The following is a 14,793-nucleotide window of genomic DNA, read 5'->3' on the forward strand; positions in this document are numbered from 1 at the left end:
CTTTCCAGGTGACCGAGTAGTAGAGAATCCACCTCCCAAGCAGGAGACTTGGGTTTGATCCTTGGGTGGAAAGGATACCCTGGAGGAGGAAATGGCAAGCCACTCCAGTATTCTTTGGGAAATCCCATGGACAGAGGATCCTGGCAGGCCACAGTCCATGGGGCTGATAAAGAGTTGGACACGACTGAGCAACTAAATAACAACAATTTTCATGAATGTGGTTTGTGACCTTGCAAGGAACTGCTACCTTGAAGGGTTTGAAAGTTTGAGGTGCTCTCCTTAGACATTTTAACATAACTCCTTAGAATTGGTCCTTAGACATTTCAGTCCACTTTTATTCTTATTCTGAAAATCCCCATTTTTCTCTTTCCACCCCCACCTTATTTATCAGATGCTCATCTGCCCTAATTGAACAAGGATTTAATAAGGATGAAATCTAATACCTTTCTGATTCTGTAGCCTTGTGTAATACTGTGTGTGTGTGATAATATAATTTGAGTTTAGACAATTTCTTGTATACTAGCTCTCAACTTGAGTGTTCCAGAACAGGAACACTCAACAGTGACTGAGTCCAGTGCACTCATGATGTCACAAAATGTTCAATAGATTGTTACCTGTTTTCACATTATCAAAATGTCAGATGACTCATTCGTAATAGCATCATTCTTACTCATCCAGCATCCACTCACTTGCATCCCAGTACGCTCTCTTCTGGGGGAATGGGTGCAGGTGAAAGGGATGGTGTCACAGGACCATGTCACATTGGTCCCTGGAAGTGCTTCCCGCCTGTGGGCACTGTCCTTCATGTGTCTCCTTTCCTTCTACGGCTTTATGAGAAAAAGATTGAGAGCCACTGGCTTAGTCCCATCTCCCTCATTTTATAGCTGTGGAACTGGGGCTAAGAAAATAAAATTGCTGTACTTGAGTTCTCACAGAAGTTTCAGGGATGACCATTACCCTAGTACTAGTATTTTTTCCCACTGTTTTTAAGCAGTTACGAGTTCTGCCTCCATCTATAGAATCTCAGGGGACTGGAAATTTTAAATATCTAATTAGTCATTCATATTCCTCGGCTGTGGTTCCTGAGGCATAGAAGGGGAGAATTTTGTTCCCTAGTGGAGCTTAGAGCCTGCAGAGAATGCCTTTCCAATAGGATGATGGGTGAGGGGAGGGGGTGTGTGCCTGTTTTCGGGGGAGGTTGGTTTTCTGTGGTGACCAGGATATCCTGCTGTTGAGAGAATCATTGCTTTTCCTCCTCCAGGGTGCTCCAGCTGATGAACCTAACAGACTCTCGCTTGGCTCAGGCGGGTAACGAGAAACTAGAATTGGCCATGCTGAGCTTTTTTGAACAATTTCGTAAGATCTACATTGGGGACCAGGTGCAGAAATCCTCTAAGGTAACAGATTCTGAGTTGGCTGCATTTAGTGCTCACTTCTGCTGTTAACAGTTTAGTTACAGTCTCCAGTATCAGAATAATCCAAATAGTTCCTCTTGGTCTGTCGAATTTCAGGAGACTCCTCAAAGACTCCTCAAAGAGTAGAAGTCAGCTAGATTCTCCTCTCTGCTTTGCATTCAGTCTTCATATACTTCATGTGCTTAATAAATGACTAGTCACAACATCCATTGGTCTCCCCTAAATTGGCAGTTCTTAGTCCCTATGTACATGAATGGATGTTCAAAACAACAGAAGGTTTTGACAGTTTTTTTTTATCATTTTAGGGTTGAAGATAACATCTACCCAGTATTTAGTAGTGCTCAGAAAGTAGCTCATCCCGTCAGTAAAGACTTCCCCAGCACTGTTGTTCACATTCTTCATATGGTTTTAACCTCCTTCATGAGAACAAAATCAGTACTGGGATATGGTTTTTCTTATCTGTATTTTCTGGTTGCTTTCTCTTCCCCAAACACACCACCAGTTGTACCGCCGGCTCTCGGAGGTGCTGGGCCTGAATGACGAGACCATGGTCCTCAGCGTCTTCATAGGGAAAATGTAAGTGTCCTGGCTCGCCCTCGGCAGGAGCCCCTCGCAGTCCTGTTGCGACTGTACAGTGTGGTCTTGGCATTGTGCCGCCAGTGCCTTGGTATTCCAGCAGTGATCGTTTGCGTCAGAAACTTGTGCATTTGAGTGTGTGACAAGCTGTGCTTAGAGATACGGCCCGGCCCCAGAGCATTCCAGGCTTGAACAGGCAAGGATTTCATTTTGTCCATGCAGAATCTCATCGGCAGCCTCTGGAATCACGGGGAACCTGTCGGGGGGAGCCTGTTGTGACATTAGCAAAACAGACCTTCCTCCCCAGCCTCTCACCAGGTCACCATCCTGCCCAGAGGCCCCGAGCCGGCTGTTTTCCGATGCTGATTGCCACTAGGTGTGCCCCCAGGAGGGGAGCCCCACTCTAATTCAAATGGGCTTACTCCTCTCAAGAACCATCACACCCTTTCAGAGTCTTGAATCGCAAAAATCAAGCGCTGTTATTTGAATTGTCTTCAAAGTTGGAGCTCCTGATTGGCCCTTTTTGGTTCTTTTTTTTTTTTTTTTTTAAAGTTATGCCGCTTTGTTTACATTTCCGCCCTTTTTAGGAGCTCAATTTATCAACGCACACAGTAGTAGCCAAATAAATATATCACCCAGGGCTGTGTGCAGTGCGCCATTTTGCCTCCTTTCAACCATCCTGGACCTAAACATTCATACCCATGAGCTGGTTAATCACTTAAGATGAAAAAAAGCAAAGGGGGTCTAAAGGACTCTGCCAGCCAAGAATCCAGAAGCAAGGGCTACTAGAATTCTGCAGCTGACAGTGGATGGTGCAGGTGCAGAATTGCATACGTCTGCATGTTATCACTGCCGCAGAAATCTCTTGCCCTTGCTGCAGAAATCAGCCCTGGAGTGCCCCAGAATTCCAAGGGCCTGGGTATGGGCCAGTGTAGCTTTGGAACCAAGTAGTGAAGATTATCTGAAGGATAATTTTTCTAGTCAACCAAATGTAAGTACGGAGATTTTATACCCATTTTTTTGTGGTTGTGATGTCTGTGAATTGGTGATGCAGGTGTGTGGTGACTCGTGATGGATGATTTTCTTCTTCTCCCAACTCTCCAGAACACCAGGCATATCAAAAGTCTCCTGCTTTTTCTTTTCTTTTTGTCCTCCAGCATCACCAACCTGAAGTACTGGGGCCGTTGTGAACCTATCACCTCCAAGACACTACAGCTTCTCAATGACCTCTCCATTGGATATCCTTTTCTAAGCTGGCTTCTGGGCAAAACAGGGACCATGGTGTTACACAGTCTGAGACATCAGGGCCTCTTTCATTTCTACCTTAATTTAGCTTTATGTATACCTAAGTATGGGCTTCCCAGGTGGTACTAGTGGTAAAGAACCCACCTACTGATAGAGGAGATGCAAGAGATGCAGGTTTGATCCCTGGGTTGGAAAGATCCCCTGGAGGAGGGCATGGCAACCCACTCCAGTATTCTTGCCTGGAGAATCCCATGAACAGAGAAGCCTGGAGGGCTACAGTCTATAGGGTTGTAAAGAGTAACTGAAGCAACTTAGCACACACACATACTTAAGTATTTCCATTCTCCTCAGAACCAAAGGCAACACCCACATACAATCCAGGGCTAATTCCAGACCTTGAAAATGAGCCAGCAGACAAACTAATCGTCTGTTGTTGTCAAGTCGTTTGGTTGTGTCATACTCTTTCGTGACCTCATGGACTGTAGCCCACCAGGCTCTTCTGAAATAGTCTCCCAAAGATTTATTCTTGGCTATCTCTAAGATCCAGAAATCCCCAACAGATCTTTCTGATAGGTACACACTCTTTGAAGCCAAGGTTTTAGCATAGGTGGCAGTAAAGTCCATCTGGATTTTTCTATCAACTTATAGGTAGAAGTAGCCTGATCGTAAACTTTGCAATAAAAGTAGTGGCTACACACCCTCTTGACTTGGATTCAGTGTGCTGTGAAGGTTGAATTGTTCCAAAACAGCTTATCACACGTCTACAAGAGAAGTAAACCGTAAAAAAAATTATTTGGATGTCTTTTTTTTCATACAGAGCTAGTCTCATTCTAAATGCATAGTAGAGAGGTTTATTCACACCTACAGTGGGCGCCGTACACAGGCTTTAGGGCTTAATTCTCTTTCAGAAGCCCCACTGAGAAAAGCTACTCTAGGATATCATGATTCTTGAGGGAAACTGCTGGGTTTTAGCTGTTTTCTTACATATAGACTTTGAGATGGGTATTTTTCTCATCTATCAGTTAAAATGCTGTTTAGGAGAGAATACCTTTTCCCCCCATTTGGCAGTGTCATATTCAAATGGTTAAGACAAATAGGCTATCCAGGCATGGGATTCATAGTAAAGGAAGAAACTGCTCTCACCTAGAAAGTGCCCATTCTGCAGCAGAGATTCTTACTTTGCATCACCCTTTCCTTGACCCTCTTCCTTTGTCCTTACATACAGTAGTGTAAGGAAGCTAGTGAAGCTGAGTGCGGTACAGTTCATGCTGAACAATCACACGGTGAGTGGTCGGGCCCCCTCCCCGCCCACGTGCTCTCAGCAGCGGACGTGTTCACACTGAGCTCCTTGGCGCTCAGTCCCCCACGCCTTCACACTGCCAGATGACGCTTACTGTCATCAGAGCTGCTCTTTGGGATCCAGATAGTCTGAGTTATGCTGAAGTCACTGACTATTACTCTTAGTCAGTTGTAGATAACTTATCTACAACTATATAGTTATCTACAACTATAACTTAGTTGTAGATAACAATAACAGTTTAAATTTTTTTTTAATACTCCTCATTTACCATTAAGGAATGATAATATGGCCATTAGCTTGAAAGGGCTCAGTAATTCTAAAATGACTGGCTTGCATTCTGCCTCTAATCCTGTGTTTTTATCTTCGTAACTTGTTTTCTTTTTTCAATAGAGCGAGCACTTTTCATTTTTGGGTATTAACAATCAGTCCAACCTGACAGACATGCGGTGTCGAACTACCTTCTACACAGCACTTGGGCGTCTCCTCATGGTGGATTTAGGTACTGCAATAAATCCTAGTGGCTAGTGAAGTAATTTGGCATTGTTCTCAATTTTTACGCGAGGATAGAAAACTAAATGTTGGGAGAAGTCTTTTCTGTTGTTTCAAAAATATCTGAAGTTACAGTTTGATTTCACCAAGAACAGATCGTGCTATCATGATCCTTGTAACTGGAAGAGATTTACAGTATGTGTCTGAAGTTTTCATCTGATAGGTTTTAAAATTCTATTCATAATTCTCATCTGTAAGATACGGGAATTGAGAGTCGAGATTCCTAAGTGCATCTCATTGGCCAGGTAACCCCTCCTGCCACATTGAGGTGCAGCCACCTGAGACGGCCAGCGTCCTCAGCACCCACTTCCCTGGCATGGACGAACCAGGACAGCTTATGTGTCTTTCTCGCTCTGGTTGTGGTATTAGCAGTTTAGGCTCAACTTACAACCTGAAGCTTAATAGTAATATAATTTTTAGCTATTTTGGTTTAATCCTGCTAAATTTACAAGGTAAAACCTTCTCTGTTTATGAAGGATTACTTTAAAAGGGAGGGGGGTAATAAAAAAGAAACTCCTCCACGTGCACCTAATTCCGGTTCAGGTCTCATCTAGTTCTCATACACCAGACTCGGTCATTTCTCGACTGACTGTAATTCTCATTTAAAGAAAAATAACGCAGTACCTTGTACACATCAGAATCTTTGATACTGAACCTCAGGATTGAAAAAATTGGGGCATTCCTGGGTTAGATGATTTCTGCTGTGATGATTTTTCTAGTTTAAAAAAGTATCTCTGTACATAATTTTATTCTGAAATTACTACTAGTACCTACTGGGATAATCAAGAGACTGCTCTGAATTATCCCTGCGTCTGTACTTCTTTTACACCAACTTACTTTTCATGTATACCACAACCTTGCACGTTTTGTATTGGGGTCACAGCCCGGGTTATTTTCCTTACAGGAGAGGATGAAGACCAATATGAGCAGTTCATGCTGCCGCTCACAGCAGCGTTTGAAGCTGTGGCCCAGATGTTTAGCACTAATAGTTTCAACGAGCAAGAGGCAAAGGTGAGTCCTTCACCCATTGATCTGCTTCTGGCTGAGGGCTAACCCCTGAGAGAGACTGGATTAGATAGCACTGCAGAAAATAATGTTTTATCTATAGATTTTCTACTGATACAGCTTTTTATTCAGTCTCTTTGATTCCTGAGATTTTTAAATAGAAGAACCAACGTAAGTTTATAAACTGTTTATGTTAAAGTGTTTTATGTTCTTAAAAAGTTCTTAAGATTTTTTATCTTTACATTTTCACATGTATTGGCATAATGTAAATATGTTTCCTCATTGCCTTTTTAATCTCTGAAGTATATTTGGTCATGTCTTCTTTTCATTTTCAATACTGCTTATTAGTGCTTTCTTTGGTTTTTCTAGATGTCTTACGAGAGGTTTGTCAGTTTATTAGTTTGCCTCACGGCACACAAAAGAATTCTTTTTTCTTTTTCTTTGTTTTATTTCTGTTTTATCTGTGTTTTCTATTTCCTTCGTTTCTGCTCTTAATCTTTATCTTCATACCTTTTACTTGAATCTGTGCAGTGGTTGCCACTTCACTTTTCAAGCTCTTCTTTCCTAATACAGTCATTTAAAACTATAAATGTCTCTCTAGGTGTATTATTTCGTAAGTGTTGGGTTTTTTTTTTAATTAGTGTTAAAAAAAAACACATAAAACTTACATCTCAGCCGTTTTTAAGTGGTTTAGTAGCACTAAGTTTTCACATTGTTTTGAAACAGGTCTCCGGAATCTACAAGCTATGATGTATAGCATCTTTCATTATCATTCAGCTTTTTGCATTTTATTTCCATTAAGATTTCGTTTTTGACCCATGAGTCATTTAGAAGGGTTTGTGAATTTCCATATAAATGGAATTTTAAAGATACCTTCAGTTATTGATTTCTAGCTGTCAGAATAGCCTTTTTTTTTTTTTTTTTGCTTTCCTCCTCTTTTTGTTTCTTGAACACCTGCTCTCTTTACCTATAGATCTCTGTACCAAAACCAGAAACAGTGGGCTATTAATATTTGTAGGACTTTTCTGTAGTGTTCATAACACTAATACTGAATTTTAGAGCCACCAAATAGCCCAGAGGTATTGCCCCCTAAAATGCCATACTTCACCTGACTTTATAAAATTCCCCTTTTTCATCTCTAGATAGCCTCTTGGTGTTCTCTCTCCAAATTAACAAGGAAGTCAGAGAGCAACACCAGTTACCAAACTTCTCTTTACTCTGGTGTACTGGGGTCTGAGATGGGCACTGCTATCAAGGATAACTGAGGGATAGCAGCCCTTTCCCCATCAACAGAACAAGTGAAATTAATGAAAGAACCACCTTGGCCATGAAGTACAACCGTCACTATATCTTTGTCATGTCTCATATAACAAGCCCATGTCTTAGACTTAAAGTTGAGTTTATGGTATCAGTTTAGGAATAGAGCTGTAAGCAGACCATTAGCAAAAATGCTGACATTTTTTACAAATGAGTCAGGATACCCAGTGTGCCTACTGGTGGGTGTTAGCTTTTGGAAAGTGGTTTCATTGCTCTTCAGGGCCCACTGGTCAATATTCTGTTGAGAAAGAGAGCTTTGAATTTGGAATCTTGGTGTCCTAACCCTGGCCCTCTTGCTGCCTACTGGCAGGACTATGGACAAATTATTGACCTCATTGGGTCACAGGCTTTTATTATTTAAAAGCGTAGTATTAGTACTTTATAGGTCCAAGATCCGATACATCAGTCTTCTTTTTAGAGAGCCCAACCAAAAGGTAAATAGTATAGCAGACTTCTGTTTTACTCCTGGCGGGGTCTGCATTTGCATTCCTGTGGCACTGACGCCTTTGTAACTAGATGTGCTCCCAGACCTTGAGAGATATGACTCTTCTCCGTCTTCTTGTATGTGCTTTTTTGCCTTTTTCTCCCCCACCTCTTCTTGAATAAGCTTTCTTTTACATAGTTTATCACATCAATGTCTTAAAATCTTCCAATTTTAGTATATGTGCTGCCGAAGCGAGCACATAATGTCTTAAAATCTTATCAGCCTCTGTGTTTGCTATGATGGGCCAGGAAACCATCCCTTTCTCTGGATATAAAAAGCATCCAAGACTAGTTTTCCAAGAGAAGAGATTGCACTTCTCTCTCTTGTACGGGAGAGATCGAGTCAGAATACTTGGGAAGGAGTATTTGTTGAATGATGGGAGGAGGAAGATGAAATTCCCATCAGGTGGTGATAGATTTGGTGTTTCTTCTGTCTTAACATATTTTTGCCTTCTGCCACAGCGAACTCTAGTTGGCCTCGTAAGAGACCTGAGAGGGATAGCTTTCGCCTTCAATGCCAAGACCAGCTTCATGATGCTATTCGAATGGATGTATCCTAACTCAAGCTAGGAGTGCACCTCCGCAAGCTTTACCTGGAGGGTGAATGGGTGATGGAGTCATTGGGGAAGGTGGGAGGAAGGAATTGTGAGGCTGAGAAGGTGAAGAGTTACCCAAAAGGCAGCCATATCTTTCGAGTTCTCATTCCTCGGTGATCCAATGACACGAAGCTGCCTGGTCATTGAGATTGAGAAGTGAGTAAGGTGGGGCTCCTCGGTTTCTATTTGGGGTCCCAGTTATAAATTCCTGTGGAATTATTGCATGTGAATTTTGGTACACTTAGAAAAGATACTTTTCAATCTACTAATAAATAAGACAGCTGTCCTAGGAGTTAGAAAGGCAAACCTTACTAACTTCATAACCTGTAACAAATCATTTAACATCTAAGTCCCTCTGTTTCCTCAAACAGTTATGTACAGTTATGCTTCCCTGTCACCTCACAGAAGTGGTAAGAGGACAGATAACTGGGTGAAATGCACTGTGCTTCTCAGAAGAAAGGCATTATGTAAGGTAAAGTGTGTCTTTAGATGCCTGTTACGAGGTAAAGGACGCACAGTCACTCTAGAACCTTCTCTTTAGAAAGACTCTAAGATTAGCAAGCAGGAGACAGGAAATCAGAGAACTGCAATTTGGCAGTGTGTGCCTGACCAGTGCTGAGAAATTCTGTACCTTTCTGGACTCAGAATTCTTCCTTAGCCTTTCATCCACAGCTACCCCTCCTACATGCCCATCCTGCAGCGGGCCATTGAGCTGTGGTACCATGACCCAGCCTGCACTACGCCTGTGCTCAAGTTGATGGCTGAACTGGTCCACAACAGGTAAGCAGGGAGATTCTCAAAAGGCCCCACTGCCCTTCATCTGAGCGGAGCCTATGATTGTTTGTTTTACCTAGTGTTTTCAGCAGGTTGTAGAGGGTACTAAGATTCACTGCTGTCAGACTTTGAAAACTTCTGAAAGACTGTGCTCTGATTTTGTTTGTTTGAAAGAAGGATGTCCCCACACAAGGCCATAGCTGCTTGCAGGAAGTAAGTCACTTTTTAAAAAGTGTCTCAAATACCCACTCTTAAGTGAATCTGGTGACCAAGAGTCTCATTTATAAACTTCTTTTTTATTTACTTATTTTTAATCAAGGATAATTACAACAGGGATCAGCCATAAGTATACATGTGTCCCATTATGTATTCATTGTTAGGCAGAAGACAGCTGAATCAGTGAAGGTTATCTTAAATTAAGAAAGATTTCCAAAATATGACATTTTAGATTTGCCCAGCAGTCTAAGGGCGTAAAGAAAAGACAACTTCAGCACCTTGACTTCACTAGAACTTCAGCTCTGTATCTGCCTTGCATCTGTACCAGCACAGCTGAGAGAATTGGTCATTTTTACAACTACCTTAGTGAAGAAGTAGGTGATAGTCACAGAGGCTGGAGCCATCTGTGAGGCTTATAGTTAAGACTTGTTTATAAAATTAACATTTAAGAACTTCTGCTCTTTGCCACTTAGGCACTTTGATATTGATTGTGCCAGACAAAACCTCTGCCCACATTCTGGAGGGACGATAGGCAGTAAAAGAAATGTGGAAGATCATTTGAAAAAAGTAAGATAATAAAACAAGGGAGTTGAAGAAGAGAAGGATTCTCAGAGACAGTAATACAGATAACCAGAAGCACTCTGGTGTTCCCTGCAAGGAGAGGGAAAGAGCAGTCAAAACGGGGAAAACAACTGCAGTGGTCCTAAGACAGAATGAGCTTGCTGGGACTCGAGACAGCAGAACACTGCTGGCTGAAGCCTCGGGAAGGAGGGGAGACCCTGGTGGGCGACCAGTCGGACACATCATGCGGCAGCTCAGTACAGTAGTGGTGAAGCGTGGTGTGTATTCTCAGTGTGTGGGAAGCTGCTGGAGTATGTTAAGCAGGGATTAAAGTGATCTCCTTGACATTATTTAAAGGTGTCCTTCTAGCTTCACATGGAGAATGAGACCCTAGGGGCAGGAGTGGAAGCAGAAGGACCTCCCAGCTGGCGGGCGGGTTCAGGACCTGTTGGGGATCTGGGTGGATTCTCTGTGGGGAGGGGGAAAGAAGAATCAAGAGGACTCGTGTTGGTCTGAGGGCCTTACCGGCCATCAGGTCACCGACTTCATTAAGCAGTCGAGGAGAACTCCGGCCCAGGGGACGGTCAGGAATGCAGAACTCCGGCTGTTGACATTGTCTGCCCTCCCAGCTTGACTCCCCAGGTAGCGCGTTCAGTCCCTTCACATCTTTTCTCCTTCAGAAGTAGGGGCGATGCTTGTAGCCCTCGCGCAGTTGCCACTGAAGCTAGAGAGGTAACATACAGTAGATTAAAGTCTGCAGGGCTGTGAGTGCAACCAAGCACTGACTCTGCTGGAACCCATACTTTAAACCAAATGGAGAATTTTTTTAAATAATTTTATTTCTGGCTTCCTTTGCTTTCTTTTAAATGTTTTCAGTTTAAGTAGCAAAACTTGAATGTATCATGTTTTTTTTCAAGATACAAGCTGCATCACTGGTTATCTTGGATTAACTTGCTTATTTCACGTTAGGAAAGGTGGTCTGTATCTTCACGCAAAAAAGTATCACCTAAGGTACTCAGGCAAGAGTGAGTCTTCCAGCAACATACCTCTGACTTTTATCTCCTGTGTGTTATCCTTTCAGATCCCAGCGACTCCAGTTTGATGTCTCATCCCCCAATGGCATCTTACTCTTCAGAGAAACCAGCAAGATGATAACAATGTATGGTAAGCAGTTAAGAGGAGCAGGGCCCTGGAAGTGAGTTCTAGCCCCGTCACCACACTCCGCGGTGTGGGTCTCAGGCCAGTGCTGCCAAGGCATGCCGTGTTGCCGACACACTTGTTAGAGCGCCGCCCGGTGCAGGGCTTTTGGATGAAGAGGGTTTAGTTGGTGTGTGGCCTGTGAGCTACCACGTGATTGAGTGAATATATCTCGTCTACTCAGGCAATCGCATCCTGACACTAGGAGAGGTCCCAAAGGATCAGGTCTACGCACTGAAGCTCAAAGGCATCTCCATCTGCTTCTCCATGCTGAAGGCTGCTCTCAGCGGGAGCTACGTCAATTTTGGAGTCTTCCGTCTCTATGGAGATGATGCCCTGGACAATGCTCTGCAGACCTTCATCAAGCTGCTCCTGTCGATCCCCCACAGCGACCTCCTGGTGAGCCCTGGGCGTCATCGCTGATAGAGTCTGAGGCCATGATTGAATGTTTCTCTAAAGAGCTAGAAGCTAGCTCCACTGGGCCCTTCTGTCTCCCCATCTGAAGGGCACTAGGCTGTGTATTTCTGATCGTGCTCACACGTGTTGAGGTACACATTGCCTCCGCTGACTCTGACCCTGCTTCTCCTACAGGATTACCCCAAGCTCAGCCAGTCTTACTACTCACTACTGGAAGTCCTCACCCAGGACCACATGAACTTTATTGCAAGCCTGGAGCCTCATGTCATCATGTATATCCTTTCTTCCATTTCTGAAGGACTTACTGCACTCGGTAAGCACCTGGGTGGGTGAGTGGGCAGGTCGATTGGGTTTTACCACCTCACTAAGCAGAAGGAGAACCTTGCCCCAACTGGATTATTGCTTTGGGGAGCTGACCCTCACACCAGAGTATATAACTCTTGGGAACATTCTCCTCCAGCACACACTTCCTGATGCCCTCCTACAGACTCGGCACTAAGGACCTAGTAATCAGTCCCTGTCCCTCGGGAGCTTTTCATCTGGTAGATAAAACAGACATGTAAACAGACGGCTGCCTGTTCCTGCCCTTACCTGTGTAAGCACAGCGGTGGGGTGAGTACAGAGCACTGTGGGAGCACCCCGGAAGAATACCCGAACTCCTGGCCTTGAAGAGGGCGTCCTGCACGGCGTTGAGTGGGCGTCATCAGATGAATTGGGGAAGAAGCCTCCAGGCAGCAGGAACAGCAAGTACTACCCCCAAAGGCAAGGAAGAACCAGGAACTCCAGATGGCAAGAGAGGAGTGAGGCGAAACTGGAGGAAGCGAGGAGGCAGGGCAGATCTGGAGGTCACGGAGGCTGCCCTTCAGCTGCATCAGGGTGCTTGGATCCTAGCCTTAGGGCAGTGGAAGCAGTGGAGCGTTTTACCTAGCGTGCTCCATAAGCCTTTTCACCCTCCTCCACCTGGCTCTGGTCAACCATTTTGTTACCACACTGCCTGCCAGCCAGCCGTCTTAGTCGGTGTGTATGCGTGCAGAGAATAAAATACATTTTTATACTAAGCTGAGCAAAACATAAATAGGATGGATAAGTCAACTGAAAAATGATCATAATTTGTTGCAAATACGCAGAGAATGACTTTTGAGTTGTCTGCCATGTGAGTCAGCCACACCTCTGGGCCACTTCCTTGATACGCACTTGCCTCCAGCAGGATGCACAACCGTACCTAGAACCACCCAGCCAGGTATCAGATCCTGCCTTGGAAGGCTGTTTTTTAGCTTCTTGCAAACAGAGGGACCTTGGCATGCACAGAAGCAGCGTGGCTTACTCGTTCAGGCCTGTGGTCCGAGCCTCACCAAGTCAGTGCTGTCTGCAGGCCGCAGTGCAGTGCAATGTCCCGTTTATAAAATGCACAGACACCTGCAGCTTTACACCACACACTTCCCCAGAGATGCCAGAGAGAAAAGAAGGTTTCAGCACCCCAGTCTTAACAAACTGTAGTGTTGATAGGCTGTACTAAGCTGGGTTCAGTGACATCACCCAGGTAACTTGGAGCACACGCTCACGTCACGTGCTTGGATTCTAATCATTGCTTTTCCAATTACTTGCAGTTACTAGACCTTGAGGCAAGTCATAGAACCTCTACACACTTCTCTTTACTTATTGGTAAAATGGAACACCTACCTCCTGGTGTTCTCAAGAGGATAAAACATTAGCACAGTATCTGACACAATAAAAGCACTTGCTCTTTTGTAAGCTGTCTGTCACTTTTTATGAAGCAGAAGACGTCAGTCCACATCCTATGAAGTCACTAATTTCAGTAGTGTTTCTGTTATTAGCTATTATGACGAGCCCATTTTCAGATTTGGCATTAAACCCTGCTGTAAGATGAGGGTGAGAGGTTAACAGACAGCATCCCACGCGGTAGTCTTGCCTACACTGGCCACATCCGCAGTCCAGCTCGCTGCCTCTGAGGGGTCTCAGTTTGGCGTCTCACATTCACCTACATCTCCGGTGGCAGCTCAATACCCCTACTCTGTTCCATCCCTGCCCTCGTTTCTTCCAGACACCATGGTATGCACAGGTTGCTGCTCCTGCCTGGACCACATCGTGACATACCTCTTCAAGCAGCTTTCACGTAGCACCAAGAAGAGGACGACGCCCCTGACCCAGGAGAGCGACCGCTTCCTGCATATCATGCAGCAGCATCCAGAGATGATCCAGCAGGTGAGGAGTGTGAGGGGCAGGAGGCGGCGTGGGGGAGAGAACCTCTCCGAGAGGGGCAGGCCCAGCAAGATAATGAACTTGACCAACCTTTCACCTGGTTGATGCTGCCAAGGAGAACTTTATGCATTAAAATGGCAGCAGATCTTTGAGTTTGCTGAGGAGTCACTGAATGTGGAGATAAAGTCTGAAACAATCCAGCTTTGAGTTTTTCTTCTGAGTGTCACACCGGCCCTGATGCCTTGGGCCCGTCCCGTCAGCACAATCCTCCTTCCGTAGCAGTGGCTTTGCTCATCCCTCGCTATAAATGGGGGGTGGGTTAGAGTATCCAGCTGTAAAACTTGTACTGCCACTTGCAAAATAGAAGTAAGAGTGTAGGACAGGGAATTCCCTGGCAGTCCAGCGGTTAGAACCCCAAACATTCACTGCTGAGGACGTGGGTTTGACCCCTAGTTGGGAAACTAAGATCCCTGCAAGCCACACTGTGCAGCCAAAAAACTTGCATGTTGTTCTACCTTGCAAATAAATCTCTCGGTTTAACAAAAAGAAAAAAGAGTGCATGACAAAAGGAGATAACTGACCACACATGAAGATCAAACCATATGCCTACCATTATTTAATTTGTATGCAAAATCTTTACTTTTTTGCAAAATCTTTTAAAAAATAAGATTTGCAGAAATACACCAGATAAAAGTAGATAACGAAAAAGAATCAATGGAATAATTTAGATTTTTAGCCAATAATATTTTAACCAACCTCATCTGTATCTACGTTTTTCTCTAAGTAGTAGTAAACATCTCAAAAATGTTATAAATCTCTCTCTTCTGAGAAAAGATCCTGAGAGCTTTAGTGCAGGGTGATTTTGCCTATTATAATTATTTACTTGACTGATCCCATTACCCACAAAAATCAGGGTTAACTG

General features: G+C 44.0%; 1 protein-coding gene across 2 annotated transcripts in view; it reads left to right on the forward strand.

The window, feature by feature from the left end:
* Nucleotides 1–14,793, forward strand: part of XPO7 (exportin 7) — a 36,501-nt gene that overhangs the window by 18,134 nt on the left and 3,574 nt on the right. For both annotated transcript variants that reach the window (XM_065946597.1, XM_065946598.1), the window contains exons 14-25: nt 1,262–1,397; nt 1,918–1,991; nt 3,149–3,229; nt 4,456–4,519; nt 4,927–5,035; nt 5,990–6,096; nt 8,353–8,441; nt 9,159–9,266; nt 11,119–11,201; nt 11,419–11,633; nt 11,826–11,964; nt 13,714–13,874. In XM_065946597.1, the coding sequence (XP_065802669.1) occupies nt 1,262–1,397; nt 1,918–1,991; nt 3,149–3,229; nt 4,456–4,519; nt 4,927–5,035; nt 5,990–6,096; nt 8,353–8,441; nt 9,159–9,266; nt 11,119–11,201; nt 11,419–11,633; nt 11,826–11,964; nt 13,714–13,874 (1,366 nt within the window). The remainder of the gene's footprint in view (nt 1–1,261; nt 1,398–1,917; nt 1,992–3,148; nt 3,230–4,455; nt 4,520–4,926; nt 5,036–5,989; nt 6,097–8,352; nt 8,442–9,158; nt 9,267–11,118; nt 11,202–11,418; nt 11,634–11,825; nt 11,965–13,713; nt 13,875–14,793) is intronic.

The sequence above is a fragment of the Muntiacus reevesi genome, chromosome 10 (assembly GCF_963930625.1).
Source record: "Muntiacus reevesi chromosome 10, mMunRee1.1, whole genome shotgun sequence".
Lineage (NCBI taxonomy): Eukaryota > Metazoa > Chordata > Mammalia > Artiodactyla > Cervidae > Muntiacus > Muntiacus reevesi.